The sequence below is a fragment of the Anabrus simplex genome, chromosome 12, assembly GCF_040414725.1.
Source record: "Anabrus simplex isolate iqAnaSimp1 chromosome 12, ASM4041472v1, whole genome shotgun sequence".
NCBI lineage: Eukaryota > Metazoa > Arthropoda > Insecta > Orthoptera > Tettigoniidae > Anabrus > Anabrus simplex.
The window spans coordinates 99,293,009-99,312,445 of NC_090276.1; the positions used below are offsets into that span (position 1 = coordinate 99,293,009).

The 19,437-nt window shown below is 38.2% G+C and overlaps 1 protein-coding gene across 2 annotated transcripts in view; it reads left to right on the top strand.

The window, feature by feature from the left end:
- Nucleotides 1-19,437, top strand: part of Sec8 (Secretory 8) — a 206,885-nt gene that overhangs the window by 161,983 nt on the left and 25,465 nt on the right. For both annotated transcript variants that reach the window (XM_067156380.2, XM_067156381.2), the window contains one exon: nucleotides 19,107-19,313. In XM_067156380.2, the coding sequence (XP_067012481.2) occupies nucleotides 19,107-19,313 (207 nt within the window). The remainder of the gene's footprint in view (nucleotides 1-19,106; nucleotides 19,314-19,437) is intronic.

The window sequence follows — 19,437 nt, forward strand, 5'->3', positions numbered from 1 at the left end:
ACCCTTTAATGTAAACAAGCAAGGTAAAGGGGAGCAAGTGCTTATAGTGTTCGCTGTCGCTCTCTTTGCTCATTGTTGCGGGATCCACTCCAGCCAGAGTTATGTGGCATATAGAAGGCTCATGTCAGTAATTTAAAGAACCTCTTTTCAAGACAAAATACCATTACTCTGTTGTCTCTCAGATACCTATAACAGTTGATAAACATTGAAACTTAGCATTATATTCTTCTTCTTCGTTTAGGCCTACAATTGATCACGTGGTTCTTAACTCTGGTGAGCTCTTTTCTTCTTCTTAGCCCAGTATTCCTTCATTTTAGCGCTATGGATGTCTTTTCTTTCTTGAGTCCATTTCACTGCTACTCTTAGACACAGTGATTTAGCTGTTAGTGACTGGAGAGAGTCGGATGTCTTGATTCACTTTCTGAACTTATCTCGGTTGTAAATGTCCGTGTGATCAATGTTTATGTATTGTAGGTCTTTCCGAGCTAAATTCGTCCATTTGGCATTTATTGCTTTCTCTCTAGATATAGTGTTGAAGATTCTTGAATTGAGTCTCCAGCTGTCCATCCTGACTATGTGACCATAGCACATTAATCTTCTCTTCCTCATAGCTGTTGTAATGCTCTCTATTTTACTGTAGAGTTCCTTATTGAGCCTGATTCTGTACCCATCTCCTTCTTTAATGTAACCCATAATCCTTCTGAGGATCTTTCGCTCTTTCAGTTCCAGTTTTCTGAGTTGTCCTTTCCGGGTCATGTTTAGGCATTCTGAGGCATACAGTACAGATGGTCTTACTATGGTATTGTAGTGTCTAAGTTTAAGATTCAAGGAAAAGGGATTTAGACTTGTATATTGTCGTTGCCGGGACAAAACCTCCTATGTGAAATATTTTAGCTTAGAACTTTGGCCGGTAAGGTTCTGTCATCTAAGGGCCAATATTGTGTGACAATTGTCAAGGCATTCTTGCTCTTCATAATGTATGTGCTGCGGGTCAGTATATCTCCAAAAATATTAACACATAGGAGGTTTCGTCCCGGCAACGACGATATGTTCTTACAAAGATGATAAGCTCTTTCTAATTTGGAGCATCTACTCTTCATTGCAAGGTCCTCATTGGGGGTTATCCAATCCCACGATACAGTTGAGTTGGCCTGTAGTATTATTTTGTCCCCCAAAGAAATGAAGTTGGGTGCTTCTCTGATGTTAGTCAGAAACTCAGTTTTGTTGACAGCGATCATTAGCCCTAATTTAGCTGCTATGTGTTCGAAGGAGGATAACTGGTATGTAGCTTCTTCCATACTCGAAGCTAAGAGTGTGAGGTAATCTGCAAAGGCTAAGCGATTGTTAACTTGTCCTTTTTGTAACCGATTTTTAATCCAGAGTTGTCAGCCAGTGTATTCGTCCATTCCTGAATGACCTTCTCCAATAGACAGTTAAATAAGAAGGGGGACAAACCATCTCCTTGTCTAACACCTGTTTTGATCTCAAAGATTTTTGATAGTACCCCTCTGAATTTGACTTTAGACCTGGTGTTTATTAGAGTAGCCTTCACAAGATTTAAAGTCTTCTTATCTAGTCCCAGTTCAGTTATTGTCTCAAAGAGGGACTGCCTGTCTACTGAATCGTAGGCCTTCTGGAAGTCAATGAAAATTGCTATGTAGGGTGAGGCACTGAGGTTTTCGTAGGTAAAGGTAGTTTTTAGGTCCAGAATCTGCTCCAGCTTGGTACTCTCCTGAGCAGGAGTCATGGATGGTATAAGTAGCATTTTGGTCATTCAGAGAAAAAGGCATTTAAACATCTTTAACACTCATATAAAGCATGCTGTTTGTAGTTATATCACCCATCACTAGAGTACAGAATATTACCGCTATCACTTGTATCTCTTTGCTGGTGAAAGGATACATCCTCCCGGAGTTACATCCTGCACTTAACTCATTTTTTTTTTTAAATGTCACTTATACCATTATGGTTTTCATCCATTCAGTTGTGCCTTCACTTTTCTAAGCAAAGCTTTGGAGAAGATTTTGTAAGTCACTGAGAGACCCCATCTGTAGTTAGTTGTCTCCTTTCTTGTGCAGCAGGTGGATGATAGCTGAAATGATCCCGTGGATACTGTAATTTGACTCTTCATCTGCATGTTCCATAATTCTGCAATGATGCCGTTTTCGCCTGCTGCTCTGTTGAATTTCAGTTCAGAGATGATCTGTTAGATTTCTTCTTTGCTAGGAGGAAGGGAATCATAAAGTTTATACAAGGAGTAATTTTAATACCACCTATTCAATACAATTTTTTTCCACTATTGTGTGGTTAAATACACATGGAAATTATCAGACATTTGAAGGGTACATGTTTCTTCATTGTTCATTTTCAGTTCCTCATCTGGTCCTCGAAGGTGAAGTATTGGGGCTGAGTAAGAGTTTGTCTGAGATTTTAGAATTTTGTATAGGTTACTGGTGGTGTTCCTTTGAAAGTCTTTCTCGGCCTGATCTATGACATCGTCGTTATATTGCCTCAGCATTTCTGATGGTTTTGGCCATGTTCTTTCTGAATGTTAGGAAGGTTGTATGATTTTTGTTGCAGTTCCATTTCACCCATGCCTGCCTTCTCTCCTCTATTGCCTTATCACATGTTGACGTCCACTATGGGTGTTTACTCCTTTTGGATGCTATTTACTTTACGTCGCACTGACACAGATAGGTCTTATGGCGACAATGGGATAAGAAAGGGAAGGAAGTCGGCTGTGGCCTTAATTGAGGTACAGCCCCAGCATTTTCCTGGTGTGAAAATGGGAAATCAAGGAAAACCATTTTCAGGGCTGCCGACAGTGGGGTTCAAACCCACTGTCTCTTGGATGTGCTCGTAACCGCACAGCCAACTAGCCCAGTCCTTTTGGTTGCAAGGATGGTTTCTGTTGCTGCATCCATCAGTGCCTTCTGCAGATTAGACCAATCCTGTTTTTTTCTGATTATTACTTAGGACCTTAGTAAAGTTGTTGTTGTCTTTCAACTGGGCTGGATTAAATTTTGGGACTCTGGACCTGGTGTAGTTGTTACCTATGAACTTTGTGAGTGGAATGAAATTTGCTTTGACCAAAGATAGGTAGTGGTCTGAATTGATATTGGCACCTCTCAAAACCTTGACGTTCATGTATTTCCTTGCTATTCCTTCTACTGATGGCAACATGATCTAACTGGTACTCTCCTAGCAAGGGATTGGAACATCTCCAGGTCTTGGTTTTTCGGAGCAGGTGTCTGAATGCTGTAGATTTTAGAACAAGTTTTTGATTCTTACACAGATCGATCAGCCTCTGACCATTACATTTGATTCTCTTTGTGCTCCAGGTACTCTCCGACTATGTTCTTGAACCTGCGCTCCTTACCAATCTGGGCGTTGGAAGTAGCACGAACGGATACCGGATGCGACTATTTAGCAGGCTAGAGTCTCGTTCGTTATCGGAATTAACCAGACAAATCGCTCCACCAACTAAGAACGGCCATGCACCACCACCCACCGAATCAAGAAAGAGCTCTCAATCTGTCAATCCTTTCAGTGTCCGGGCCTGGTGAGGTTTCCCATGTTGAGTCAAATTAAGCCGTAGGCTCCACTCCTGGTGGTGCCCTTCCGTCAATTCCTTTTAAGTTTCAGCTTTGCAACCATACTTCCCCCGGAACCCAAAAGCTTTGGTTTCCCGGGAGCTGCCCGCCGAGTCATCGGAGGAACTTCGGCGGATCGCTAGCTGGCATCGTTTATGGTTAGAACTAGGGTGGTATCTGATCGCCTTCGAACCTCTAACTTTCGTTCTTGATTAATGAAAACATACTTGGCAAATGCTTTCGCTTCGGTCCGTCTTGCGACAATCCAAGAATTTCACATCTAACATCGCAATACGAAATTCTGAAAACCAACAAAATAGAACCGAGGTCCTATTCCATTATTCCATGCACACAGTATTCAGGCGCAGCCGGCCTGCTTTAAGCATTCTAATTTGTTCAAAGTAATCCTTCATCAATATGACCATGTGATGTTCTGGAATCTTATCGATTCTCTCTTCCAATTCTTCCCAAAAACATTGAATGCTTTCAATATAGCTCTTATTACTATCATTGGTAGGTGAACAGAAGCTAAAAATCGTATAGGCTTTGTTGAGACTTCTGAAGGCTATAGTGGACATTCTCTCATTGAATGTTGAGGAGGAGATAATGGATTTGATCATTTTGTTGTTGACTATTCTGCCCGTTTAAGCCACGACTAACACATTAGAGACACAAGACACCCTCAGGGGTGATCAGTAAGGGATTGACATGTTCCATTAAAAAGATGGTGTGGATCAAGGAGATGGGCAGATGTCAGTAAATAATGAACCATCGAAATACAAATTAATGGTGGATGATTTATTACAAAATAATTCCGTCCTTCTGAGAATTATGATTGTGTGAGATGATCACTAAAATTTTAAATTTTATGTTTAATCTTGCTGTACATCCAAAAATTAAAGCAAATGGGATGGTACATGTTAATAAATTCCTACTAATTCTGACAAAAAAAAAAAATTCATAAAAATCATTGTCGAATATTATTTCGAATGTTAAATTTGATTTGCTTAGAGAATGATGCTCGTACGCATATCAAATCATGCCGGAAAATCTGGAACAAGATTTTAAATGCTTGAGTTACATGACTGGTCAAAAGATGAAAATACAAAAAAAAAAAAAAAAAAAAATTAATTTTGATGGACACTTAATTTTACTTGGTAATTGATTCTCCAAATTTAACTTGACCTTTCAGTGATTATCTGTTCAGCGTGATCTCAGAATACACATGACTACGTGATAAAAGTAAGCGAGAAGACAAAAACAAATTTTTAATTAAATCTTTAACCATGTGCCATGACCTTAACACAACGCCGAAACTTAGAACAACGATGGTAACACACACATCAATAAATCACAATAAAAATAAAATCACTCAACCTGTGGAAATAACAAAATAAAATGCACGTAATAAATCTCCCGTTACCATCATCCACCAAGGAAAGAATCGTAACCACTACAACTAAGGATACTATTTTACAAATATACACACATGTCCACACGTTATTCATCCATTTTATAGAGATGGAAGACTCCCATAAATGAAAGCCTGCACAAAGTAATCAATCCAGTACAAATAGTCTGGGTAATGGTGACTGATAATATTGTCAATATCTACATCGAACTCAGGACATTACAAAAATTTATCAAATATCGAGGAATTGAGTAGTATTATACAGCTACGATTTTGATATTATGGCGACGACGCTCATCCAGTATGACAAAAGGCTCTAACAATCTCATACGCTCAATTTTATTTTATAGGAAGACATGTGGTTTATCTCGTGGTTCAATAATATTTTGTGAAGACGCTATCGCCTATGGTTCTCTCACGAAAACAACTACTCACAGATACATCAAATGATGATAAATAGCACATAAAATCACCATAATCCAATGCAACATCTCTCCGCATGACACAACGTGAGAGGTAAAATATAAAAAATAATTCGCAACATCCGTCAGAAATATCACGGGAAAATTTTCATAAATGACTGGAACCACACATAAATATAATAATCAGACAATGCCCTCCCTTAAAAGTATGAAGTCAGATCCAAAAGAAAGGTATCCGTTCGTTAGCATAGCATTAATATGTCAGATGAGCCTGCTCCCTCATGAAGAATGTAGCAAACACTTTTGGTAAAATATAAGAGAAATAAATTCCGAAGAATAAAAATATTACACATACACAATCCTCAATACTATAGTAATTGAATGGAAAAGTAATATTCCTTAAAGGTTAGCCAATGGCTGATATTTAAACCAGATACTTGTCCAATGACATGACTATTGAAACTCGCGTGGTCGATGATGTTGACATACCGTCATCATGTACCTAAAAAATCGTATAGTAGGAGAAAATACAAATTCAGCGTCGTATAACACAAGAAAAGGACATGGTAAAGATACTAGAAATCTACTCAAACTACTGTTCAATCAATAATCCCTTCAAGAAGAAAGTTAACTACTTATTACAGCTACATAGAACAGATAATACCAAGTATAAATGAATTGTCGACTTAATTTGGATGTCTTGATGACCCTGGTCTCCTTCTAGGCCGGATTCATGGCATTAGGACACTGTCAGCATCGGTCCTGCCTTTTAGCGATGCATTTTGATCTGGGCGATGTCTCCGGGGCACATGAATTTCGTACTGTAGGTCTTCATTGCCTTGGCCGGTATCAAACTGGTACTGCTTGATGTGCACTGAAACTTTCACGAAAATATTAGTGGTTTCACAACTGACATGTAATGATACGTACTTTCTTCATAGACACTATTGACGTCTGCTATGACTGTAGATGGTCTGTTAAACTACCAAGAAATGACACTGTTCTCCTCATGGTGCAAGTATCAGCTGTCCAGGTCTATAAAAGACCTCCCTGCGTAGTGAGCTTTTGAACAACACATGTAGCCATCAAGTAAGCAAGTAAGAGAATCCTTGTTCGAGTTTGCCACCTATATTTTGAGCCGTGACGTCATACCTCGTGATTCGATTGACATCCTGAATTCCTCTACGTTGTAATTAACATGTCCCCCAATTTCTTATTAATTAATTAATTTAATTTCCTAATATTATTATTTATGCCTTCCTAAAATTGCAATATCAAAGCTTTTATGCACACTTGTAGGAGAATGTTTATTATGACGTCGAATCTGAAGTTTTGATATTACGAAAGGTTTTGAATGTAATATTTCTCGCAGTATTTAAAATTTTTCCCGTCTTCTCTTGTGGTGATAAGGCTGCTCTTCACCCCTCAACAGGTTATACAAAAGAAAAAAAGAAAGTCATCCCTTTGGGTTCCGCCGCAAACACTCTGCGCGGAGCACATGGTGTACAGTCCTGTCACATAAAATTCACTGCCAATTACAATAGACCTAAAATGTCACACTATGAAGCATGTACCCAGATGAGGCATAGTCTTCATCACTCTCTGACATGGCTGTCCCTTGTATATCCTGAAGCCTTGTGATTCAAATGGTTCTTCATCAGTAAATCTTGTCTCCTGCAAAACCGTTATAAGGATGTTGATGTTAAAATCTCCTTCTGAACCAACAATAATAACGCTAAAGTCTTACACAACTCATCATCTGTTAATAGAACTGATTGTTTTTCATAATCCGGTGTATATAGGGTAAAATGCAACAGCTGCAATTTTTCTTATATTGGAGAAACAGGAAGAAGCTTTAAAATACGATACTTGGAACATGTCGATGCCCTAAAGCACAATAAATTTTCTGCAGTTGGTAAACACATGAATGATTATAATCATAAATTTACAGACATTAAACATGATATGGTAATTCTCAAAATTATGAATAGAGGACCCCTCCTTAACATAACAGAGAATTGCTTTATAAATCTAGACCAATATTTTAATCCAAACTTCAATCTTAATGACATTTCCAAAAAATCGAACATTCTTTTCGACCTGCACATTCAGTCAATCAAAATCTAATTTTAAAGGTCCGATTTTTCATTCTTCTTTTGAATGGGCCACCAGAGGACCACGTGCCAATTTCAATTCCTTCTTCTTTGTTCTTTCCTTTTCTTCCAGTACGCTTTCATCTGTTCACTATGTTTCTTCTTTCTGTCTTCAGACCATTTTGAACCAGTCTTTTTTACTTTCCTACCTTGGAATCCTTCTATTTCAATACTTTTTCCCGAAAGCCTTCTCTGTTATTTATTTCTTCTGTTGTTACATTGTTTTTTTCTAAATCCTTTCTTACTTCATTGACCCAGCTTGTCGTTGATTTCTTACCCCACAAATATCTAAAAATCTTACTGGTTAATCTACTATCTTGCATTCGATATAAATGTCCAAAAAACATAAGTCTCCTTTTCCTCATTACATCTGATATATTTTCTATTTTTTTATTTATTTCAGCATTACTTCGTAATTTCCAACCTTCTGCTGTGTTTTGTGGGCCTAATATTTTCCTCATGATTTGCCTTTCTAGTATTTCTAGTTTATCTAAATTATAGTTTAATGCCAGACATTCGCTTGCATATAGGCATTCTGGCTTCACTACTGTGTTTTAATGCCTTATTTTTGCATTTTTGGATAGGCATCTTTTATTGTAGATATCTTTGGTGACACCATAAGCTCTCTCCATTTTATGTACCCTCTCCTCTACTGCTGATTTTTCTAAACCATTTTCTTGGATTATTTCCCCTAGATATTTGAATTTTTTTACCCTCTCTATTTGGCCAATATCTGTTTCAGAAATTTTGGTGCATCCCAAATAGTTGTTAAAAATTTTGTTTTTTCTGCAGAAATTCTTAAGCCAGTTCTGCTGGCGATTCTTTCCAAGACATTTACTTGGGTTATAGCAGATGTCACAATTTTCAGAAAGTATTGCAAAGTCATCTGCAAATGCAAGACAATTTATTTCGATCCTTTTGTTTCCTTTTCCTAACCTTATCAGTGAAATGTTGAGTTCAATAAGTTTTTCGTTCCAAATTCTCACTATTTTCTCTAGGACACAATTAAAAAGAATTGGGGATAGTCCGTCGCCTTGCCGTACACCAGTTTTTATTTTGAAAGGCTGTGATATCTCTCCCAGCTAATGGGAATGGGAAGCGTATGCTGGACTTCTGTGCTAGTATGGGTTTAGCTGTTACGAATACATTCTTCAAGCATAAGGCTATTCACCACTACACATGGGAGGCTAGGGGTACCAGATCCATAATAGACTATATCTTGACAGACTTCGAATTCAGGAAATCTGTTAGGAATGTACGAGTTTTCTGCGGATTTTTCGATGATACAGACCACTATCTGATCTGTAGTGAACTAAGTATCTCTAGGCCTAGGGTAGAGAAAGTGAAATCTGTCTGCAAACGAATAAGGGTAGAAAATCTCCAGGACGAGCAAATTAGACGGAAGTACATGGATATGATTAGTGAGAAGTTTCGAACAGTAGACAGTAAGCAGGTTCAGGATATAGAAAGTGAATGGGTGGCCTACAGGGATGCTGTAGTAGAAACAGCAAGGGAATGCCTAGGAACAACTGTGTGTAAAGATGGGAAAAGGCGAACATCTTGGTGGAGTGATGAAGTGAGAGCAGCTTGTAAACGTAAAAAGAAGGCTTATCAAAAATGGCTCCAAACAAGGGCCGAGGCAGACAGGGAGTTGTACGTAGATGAAACAGAGCGAAACAAATAGTTGTTGAATCCAAAAAGAAGTCCTGGGAAGATTTTGGTAACAACCTGGAGAGGCTAGGTCAAGCAGCAGGGAAACCTTTCTGGACAGTAATAAAGAATCTTAGGAAGGGAGGGAAAAAGGAAATGAACAGTGTTTTGAGTAATTCAGGTGAACTCATAATAGATCCCAGGGAATCACTGGAGAGGTGGAGGGAATATTTTGAACATCTTCTCAATGTAAAAGGAAATTATCCTGGTGGTGCTGTGAACATCCAAGCAAATGGGGAGGAGGAAAATGATGTTGGTGAAATTATGCTTGAGGAAATGGAAAGGATGGTAAATAAACTCCATTGTCATAAGGCAGCAGGAATAGATGAAATTAGACCTGAAATGGTGTGAAGTATAGTGGGAAGGCAGGGATGAAATGGCTTCATAGAGTAGTAAAATTAGCATGGAGTGTTCGTAAGGTACCTTCAGATTGGGCAAAAGCAGTAATTGCACCTATCTATAAGCAAGGGAACAGGAAGGATTGCAACAACTATCGAGGTATCTCATTGATTAGTATACCTGGCAAAGTATTCACTGGCATCTTGGAAGGGAGGGTGCGATCAGTCGTTGGGAGGAAACTGGATGAAAACGAGTGTGGTTTCAGACCACAGAGAGGCTGTCAGGATCAGATTTTCAGTATGCACCAGGTAATTGAAAAATGCTACGAGAGGAATAGGCAGTTGTGTTTATGTTTTGTAGATCTAGAGAAAGCTTATGACAGGGTACCGAGGGAAAAGATGTTCGCCATACTGGGGGACTATGGAATTAAAGGCAGATTATTAAAAGCAATCGAAGGCATTTATGTTGACAATTGGGCTTCAGTGAGAATTGATGGTAGAATGAGTTCTTGGTTCAGGGTACTTACAGGGGTTAGACAAGGCTGTAATCTTTCACCTTTGCTGTTCGTAGTTTACATGGATCATCTGCTGAAAGGTATAAAATGGCAGGGAGGGATTCAATTAGGTGGAAATGCTGTAAGCAGTCTGGCCTATGCTGACGATTTGGTCCTAATGGCAGATTGTGCCGAAAGCCTACAGTCTAATATCTGGGAACTAGAAAATAGGTGCAATGAGTATGGTATGAAAATTAGCCTCTCGAAGACTAAATTGATGTCAGTAGGTAAGAAATTCAACAGAATCGAATGTCAGGTGGGTGATACAAAGCTAGAACAGGTCGATAATTTCAAGTATTTAGGTTGTGTGTTCTCCCAGGATGGTAATATAGTAAGTGAGATTGAATCAAGGTGTCGTAAAGCTAATGCAGTGAGCTCGCAGCTGCGATCAACAGTATTCTGTAAGAAGGAAGTGAGCTCCCAGACGAAACTATCTTTACATCGGTCTGTTTTCAGACCAACTTTGCTTTACGGGAGCGAAAGCTGGGTGGACTCAGGATATCTTATTCATAAGTTAGAAGTAACAGGCATGAAAGTAGGAAGAATGATTGCTGGTACAAACAGGTGGGAACAATGGCAGGAGGGTACTCGGAATGAGGAGATAGAGGCTAATTTAGAAATGAACTCGATGGATGAAGCTGTACACATAAACCGGCTTCAGTGTGGGGTCATGTGAGGCGAATGGAGGAGGATAGGTTACCTAGGAGAATAATGGACTCTGCTATGGAGGGTAAGAGAAGTAGAGGTAGACCAAGACAACGATGGTTAGACTCGGTTTCTAACGATTTAAAGATAAGAGGTATAGAACTAAATGAGGCCACAACACTATTTGCAAATCGAGGATTGTGGCGACGTTTAGTAAATTCACAGAGGCTTGCAGACTGAACGCTGAAAGGCATAACAGTCTATAATGATAATGTATGTATGTATGTATGTATGTATGTATGTATGTATGTATGTATCTCTGTCAACAGAATCAAAAGCCTTTTTGAAATCTACAAACATGACTACAACGTCCTTTGAATTAAGTAACCTGTGGCAAATTATTGACTTAAGATTAAATATTTGTTCTGAGCATGATCTTCCTTTCCTGAAACCACCTTGATATTCACCTAAATGATTGTCTAGTGTTGTTTCTACTCTGTTTAATAAAATCTTGGGAAATATTTTATATGCCACTGCTAATAAAGATATTCCTCTGTAGTTATTAACGTCCTGTTTATTACCTTTTTTGTGCAGTGGATGTATCAAGGCTACTTTCCATTCCTCAGGAATTTTTTCAGTTTTCCAGATTTCTTCAAAGAGTAATTGTAGCTCATTTGCTATATTTGGCAAGGACCACTTCAAAAGTTCCGCTGTAATAGAATCTTCCCCACTAGCTTTGTTGTTTTTGAGGGTTTTAATTACTTTTTCAATTTCTTTTATAGTTGGTGGTATGTCTTCTTCCAAATTTTCATCAATATCTTGAAATTCTAATTTATGACTTGGTTCAGGACAGTTCAAAAGTTGATCAAAATATCTTGCTAATATCTCACAATTTTCAGTATTGCTTAGTCCAATTCTGCCGTTTTCATCCTTGAAACTAACATTTGTAGTTTGGTACCCCTTTAATTCATTCTTAAAAGTCTGATAAAAGTCACGGGTGTTATTTTTTATAAAGTTTTTGTCCATTTCTATAAGTTTCTCCTTTTGAAAGGCTCGTTTAGTACTTCTGATTATCCTTGCTGTTTCCTTCCTTTGTTGTTTAAACTGATCAAAATCTTCAATTTTCTTTGAGTATTTCCATTTTTTCCATGTTTTAGCCCTCTTGGCTAAAGCTTCTTCACATATTTCATTCCACCATATTTTCCTTTTATTTTCTATTGGCCCAAATGTTTTCTGTGCTGCATAATTAATTGCTTTGGATATTTCTTGCCAGTTGCCTTGTTTAGCCACTTTAATTTCATCTGGGTAGTTTTTAATTGATTCTTTTGTTATAGAAAGTCTGTCTACATTATATTTTATTAACCTCTGTGGCTTTCTTTGTTCTTTATTAGGTAGGAGTTTGGCTTTAATTTTAGAGAGATAATGGTCAGAATCAAATTCACCATTCCTTACTACTTTCACATTCATAATTTCTTTTGTACTTTTTTTTGAAACAGCCACATGATCTAACTGAAATTCTCCTAACATTGGGTTTGGAGATATCCATGTTTTAGCTTTTCTGGGGAGTTTTCTAAAGAAGGTTGACATTAGTTTCAGGTGATAGCTTTGACACAAACTTGTTACCTCTACTACAGTGGTAACACCCAACAAGGCACAAACAGTTAAAAGGGGAATGTAAGAGCAAATTACACTATATAAGAAATCACTACACACTCGGAAAAACAGTAGCTGGCATTACACGGATCTCCAACAAAACATGTACGTAAATATCAGCAGGGCCAACTAGTGAACAACAAACCGGGAAGATGAAAAGGGCTGGGAACCTACCAAAGGCATGGACATGGCTTAGATAGCGGATTCCAAAATAAATGGCCGTGATCCTTAGATTTGAAGAATATTATTTACAAAATAATTTTACAAATACATTCCAAATACAATTCCAAGTTACAAGCTATAAGTTCAGTGATATACATAGCTTATTTCGTAGCAGTTGTACAATGCAATATACAGTGAAGTGGAAAAGTTTCTCCAAAATCTAGCATACCTCAAGTGATACAGAACTACCATTGGCAAACCCCAAGGGAAATAATATTAAACTACAACCTACGTATTTTAGTGAAACAAGAAATGGCAATGCCTCAGAAAGGAACAGGTAAGTCCAGCTGAAAAAACTAAGCCGTCATAAGTAACTAATTTGGTGAATCTAGGCGAGGTTAGGGCAGACTCCTGTATGAAAAGCAAATCGGAACATTACCGAAATTTTAGCAGGAATGGAATTCAAGAATGCTTAGCCGAGGAGTGTGCCATCCCGGAAACCGGGGGACGTCAACCAGCTAGGCTGCTCGCAGGCAGATAGACCAAGACCGACAGATTTCAGGATACCGAATTAATTCGAACACCGCCTCGCTCACTATATATAGGAATTTCTGGCCTTGGAGGCAGCCAATCAGCGTGCATGAGTTCCCTATTGCCACCTAGACTCACCAATCACAACCTTACTTTCGATCGCGAACTTTGACTAACATTCTAGAATACGCCTGATCACGAATGTCGTATTTCCAGAACAGTCAGAAATATTTTCTAGAATACACTACAAACAAAGTAACACACCCTGTACAAAAGTTATGAAACTTTCTGGATCTTTCCAGGAACTATAGAACAGAATTCTACTATTTACAAATGCCTGTGTTACAATATTATACAGTACAGGTTAGGTCAATAAAAATAAAACATCACATCGTATTTTACAAATAAAGTGTTCAAAAAAAATACATTCCACTCGCATTACATAGTTCACTTGTAACAAGACTGATTAGCCTAATACCATTTGTATTTGTTCTTCTGTGGGCTGGGTAATGTCCTACTACATTTCTAAATTTCTTTTCTCTACCTATTTGTGCATTGAAGTCACCTAATAGTAATATGGTGTTCATTTTCGGAATTTTGGATATTTCATTTTCCAAACGAACCCAGAATTCCTCTGTTTTCTGAGGGTTTTTCCTATTGTCTTCATTTATTGGTGTATGGCAATTAACAAGTGTGTACGTTTTGTTTTTGCATTTAATTGATAGGAGAGATATTCTTTCTGAGTTGGATTTAAATTCTGTTACATTTCCTATTATACTTTTATGAATGTAGAAAGCTGTACCAAGTAGTGGCATCCCCTTCATAATTTTGATTGCTGGTTTGCCTTTAAAGATCCTGTAGTTACAAGTGTCTGTTACATTTTCATCTAGGAATCTAGTTTCTTGAACTGCCAAAATTTGAATTTTGTTTTTCTCTAGAAGTATTTCTAGTTCTTTTTGTTTACCAGTCTTGAGTAGAGAATTTACGTTTAAAGTGCCAAAAAAGAATTCCTTTTTGAATTTTAGTTTAGAAGGATTCCAAGGTTGCTCCGACTCAACCTTCTGATTGCAGTTGTTGGGACTCCCCAGAACCTTTAGTCCCAATGCATTGCGTGACGCAATGGTGGATTTCTCTTTCGAGTTACCACCTGGGGTAGTGCCTTCATTCAGCGGACTTTCCATACTGCAATTGAAATTGTATAAAATACAAAGTGAGGAATTAGATTCCAGGATAAGATCAGATTGTTAGTCCGAAATTTGATTTTTGTTCATGGTTCACTCCACTAGGCTCTTCCGCTCTCTCCACCGTTCGGAACTAAAGCAGAGTTCCTCTTCTGCCTTCAAGACTGTTGGCCAGGTTTCACCTGTAACCCTAGGCAGGGGCCCTTACTGGGTGCTACCACCCGGAGCCAGATGGACCCAGGTTTTTTAACGAGGTTGTTACTCCTCCCCTCCTCGCTTCCCCGTCTCTTGATAGACGAGGCCCCGGGCTTGGGACCGGTAATAGCGGAGTTACGATTTTTCATTCTATTTATAGTACTTTTCTTAAACAATCTTCCATATTTCCACATCCCTCAGCCCCACCTTAATATCCTCTCCCCCTCCCACTTTTCTTCTCTTTTCGTTCTCCCTTCACCTCCTCAAGATTTCCTTTGAACCTCACCTATTCCCATTTCTCTCTTCAGCTTATTACAACACGCGTAAATTCCCTTATGACATATTTTATTTAAATATTTTCTTCCACCTGTCCAATTTACTTTCTTTCTTTCTTCTTTCTTTCTTTCTTTCTTTCCTTGCTGTCATTTATTCAGAGTCAAATATATGGTCCGCATTGAACTGCGAATTTCTATCCACCTTTATTTAACTCCATATATGTTAATCCTCCTCGCGTAACATCCATCGTCCTTCAAGATTCTAGAAAGAGAAGAGCTTTCTTCTAGCATCTTACTTCGCATCGACATTTATTTCAAGTTTATAAACATCTTGAGAAGACAATGTTACGGTACAGTAATTTCAATTGATCTCTGAATGAACAGCAGCATCGCTTGAAAACCAACCTTTTTCGATTTCCATGACCAACAACTTAAGTATTACTTTTACAACTTGTTACTTTTATACGGCGCACGGGACCTTTTTATGGATCTCTATTTTTTAACATAATGTAGCGTATCTCTGGATTCTTAAGCCTCCACACGCAACAATTTCCTTCCTTCAAGTTCCAAAAAACTGAAGAGCCTTTCCAGCATCCATGTGTTTTTACGTCTATGAATATCTTAAAAAACGGCGTAACTTCATCTCGGTTGTTCTTCGAAAATACAGCAGCAAATTTAAGAAGCCAGCATATGTTGAATTCCTTGACCAACAACTGAAAAATTTCCATCCCTATCAACTTTTTAATCCTACACGGCGCACTGGTCTTTAATCGTAAATAAACTAGGTGACTTCAGCTCAATGGTTCTTCAATTGGATACCAGTATCTTGAAGGAGCCAGCATATTCTAATCTCCTTATCCAGCAACTCAAGAATTCTTTTCTATAACATCTTTTTATTGCGCACTGGACTCTTTAATGCTATATGGCGCACTGAACTTCATTCATAAATAAACGACGTAACTTTGGCTCAGTGGTTCTTCAATTGGATACCTGCATTTTAAAGGAGCCAGCATATTCCAGCAACTCAAGGATTCCTATCTATAACATCTTTTTAATATGCACTGGACTTATTATGAATCTCTTTCAGAGAGTTATTTTTTAACATAGTGCTGCACAATATCTCACATGGTATGTACTTTTACGAGCCCGTACGTGTCTTTACATTGTTTAATTTCTTCGTTATTTGTGTTTTAATTTTGCATTAGGCTGACGATGACCTAGTACTAGGCCGAAACTAGTCTCTAATCATTTATGTAATTTAAACTATTTACATTTTGTATTGAAAAGGTGGACCCAAATAATACATTAATTTACTCTATTGTAATTACAGTTCAATACGGATCTATCATTATGAAACTTATTTCATTTAATTGTTAAGCACTTGCCGTGGATTTTCTATGAAGTTATTGAAGCATGTATTTTACATTCATTTACAGTATTCTTTTGTTATTTGGATGTAATTTTTCGCTGATGGACTTCATGTTTTTTTCCGTGTTTGAGTGAACTATCTGTCAGCAGAGATGTATTTGCATAAAAGGGAGTTGTTATGACTCTTAACTTTGGTTACTTACATCAGCCTTGCAGTTAGTACATGTTCCTAGTCCCCTGACGCTGCCTGCTCCAAAGGGCCTTTGGCCTACTAAAATTGACTGCTCCTCACCCCCAATGTCTGCAGATTATGAGGTGATGTGTGGTCAGCCCAACTAATCCCCTCGGCTGTTATTCTCGGCTTTCTTAGCGGAGGCCGTCATCTCACCATCAGATAGATACTCCTAGAGTCTACATCGATGGACTTCTCGAACCAACTCTCAGATGCAGTTAAAAATCTCTGACCCGACCAGCATGCTACCCCGAGACCACCGGGCTGACACCATATTTCACTATTACAGCAAATGTTAGATACCTTTAATAAGTGACCATTCTTGTAATAGAGGTTATTTTTAACCGTTAACATTAACAAGTATTTTTGAGTAACTGCTCCAGTTATAACCATTAAGCACAATTAACATCCCTACTGTCTACATATTTTAATATGATGCCATCTAGACTGTCTGCAGTTCAATTTTGACGTTCTGTGTTGCTCTCAAGATGGAGGAATAATGGGTTACCTATGGCTGAGTCTTAATTTAGTGCGGTAAACAGTAAATGTCATCAGAGTTCTTTTACATGTCGATGTCTTAGAACATAAAATGTCGAATGGACTCTGCTGGGTTTGAACCCACGATTTTGTGATCTGAACTACAGCTACATGTGTTGCAGGAGCTGGCTTGATATTTACTGATCTGCAGTTTATGTGATTTTGAAGTGCAATTCATAGGCAAGTGTATGAAGAGTTATTCACATCTCTTCCATATGCTGCTCATTGGGAATAGTTTCTGATTCCCATATATCATGAAAAATGTGTTCCATTTTGGCAACAGTGCTGGGAGCAGCCATTTGCTGAAGTTTGGCAATTCTGGAATCCTTGTCTGACGTTTTGTTGTTGGGGAGAGATGCAAGGATGTGCATGATTTCTTCTCAATCAGAAGGAATAGAATAGGGTGAAACGAAGGAGGTTAACTAGGGACCCTTCACTTCCATGAATTCTTCTAGCTTGTAAGGTACTTGTAGATGCAATATAAATGGGGGGTTTTATGTCTGTTGCACAAAATGCAAGTTTATTAAGACAATGACCTATCACAAATTTTAGTATTTTTTAATATTTTTTGCTATTTTAGGTAACTCACCTTTTTTGGCAAATTCCTGTGTAATTCACCACATGTATCTTTTTGCAATTTTGGAAAAATGTATTAATTTGCCATTCTAATCAAGTCATTGGATTTTGAAAATATTATATCACTGCACGAGATAATTATGTACCCTGTAAGATGTTCAATGTGAAATAAATATTATACACGATGTATCATAAGTATAGGGATGTTCTTCGTGTTGTATTAAGAGCAAGGCACTGCCTGTTGCTGTATGTCAGAGGAGGGAAGGGAAAGGTGTGACACATGCAGAGCCAATAGGCAGTGTACAGTTTGTTCGGCGAACCCTGTAGAAATAGAAGATGAATTTGTACCAAGAATACAGGCAGCTTTCCTTATCAGAGTCTCTGGACTGCATCGAAGTAGGAGGGCGGTATATTGAACATCTACTGTAATCAAACCATTATTTCCTTCATTCCATTTACAATGTTGTGAGTGAAGGAATACACAATCGTGGGGCATGGTTACTGCGACCAACAGACGAGAGGAGAAACGATCTGGTCCATTCCTTAATGCGCAGTTTAATAAACGAACTGTGCATATTGCCTGTAAGAGACGAGGAAACTTGTGCATACTCCGTCTCCATCATGCACAGCAGTGGCTTGTGGTACGGCCTAGCAAATATGGCGAGTTCATCAATTTGAATCACGCACACAAGAATAACGAAGCAACCTCATTAATCAAAAAGAAAAATGTTTCTCCACCAATCCGATTGCACTATTGTTCTTAACACGACAGTATAGTTCTGATACACTCTGTACATTGAATAATGACGAGGTGGATTCACTGTGAGGTGTCATTACGCACAACTATATGCCATAAATCTGGTGAAGTTCTGACAGCAATATCCTGCATTTCGAGACATTGAAACTGACTGCTACACTGCCTTTATTGGACTTGATCTAAAATGCTTTTAACATTAATTTATTTTTCAATGTGTAAATACAGTATATTTAGACGTAACCAAATGATGTGCAGCATTGTGTTAACATACCTTGAATCTCTTCAGTTATCTTCATGCATAAATATTTTGATGGAACAGTTTCTCTTATAGCATATAGTATTTAATAAAAAATAATTAGACATTTTGTATATTATATTACTCTCTGCTGTGCTGCCAGGAAAAGGGTTCATTAGGCAGAATTAATATTAACATAGCAAAGTGAGTTTTCTAGAATTCTTCGACACACCCATTCCCATTATCAACTCTCTCTAAGCTAATAAAAATTACCTCGGCTTACTTAACAACCTTATTTACCTCTCGACACCTTTTCTTCTTGTATATCACAGCCTTCATTTTTATCACCTTTAAGAAAATTTTTAATCATTGGTAATGAAGCATTTTTCTCACCCTTTTCTAGGGCCTCTGGTCGTGACTATTCACACTAAGATTGTCATTTTCTTGCAAATGCAACGAAGGGGCTTGGTTGCTAAATTATCATCATCATGATTCTCATTTCAAGAAAGATTTATGTACTTGTTGACGGTGCATATCTGTTGGATGTCAGGTTGAACTTCTGGTTTTTAATTTTTCAGTACATCTTCGAAGGCCTCGGCCATCTGATAGCCAAGATCCTCATCAGCTCGGCGCAGTACATGGAGCGTATAGACGATGCTGGAATACAAAAGATGTGCCGCAACATATTCGCCCTGCAACAGACGCTGACCAACATTACCATGGCCAGGGAGATCGCCTTGGATCACGCGCGCCACTACTTCGAGCTCTTCTACCTCACGCCAGAGGTATGTGACTCTCTGCTTCAAATAGTTGTGAAAAGTGGAATTTCCTTGTTCCAACCAGCTGAGATACTCGGCAGTGCCCGAGCTCAGTTGGGGTTCATTTATATAAAAAATCTTCAGCTTTTCA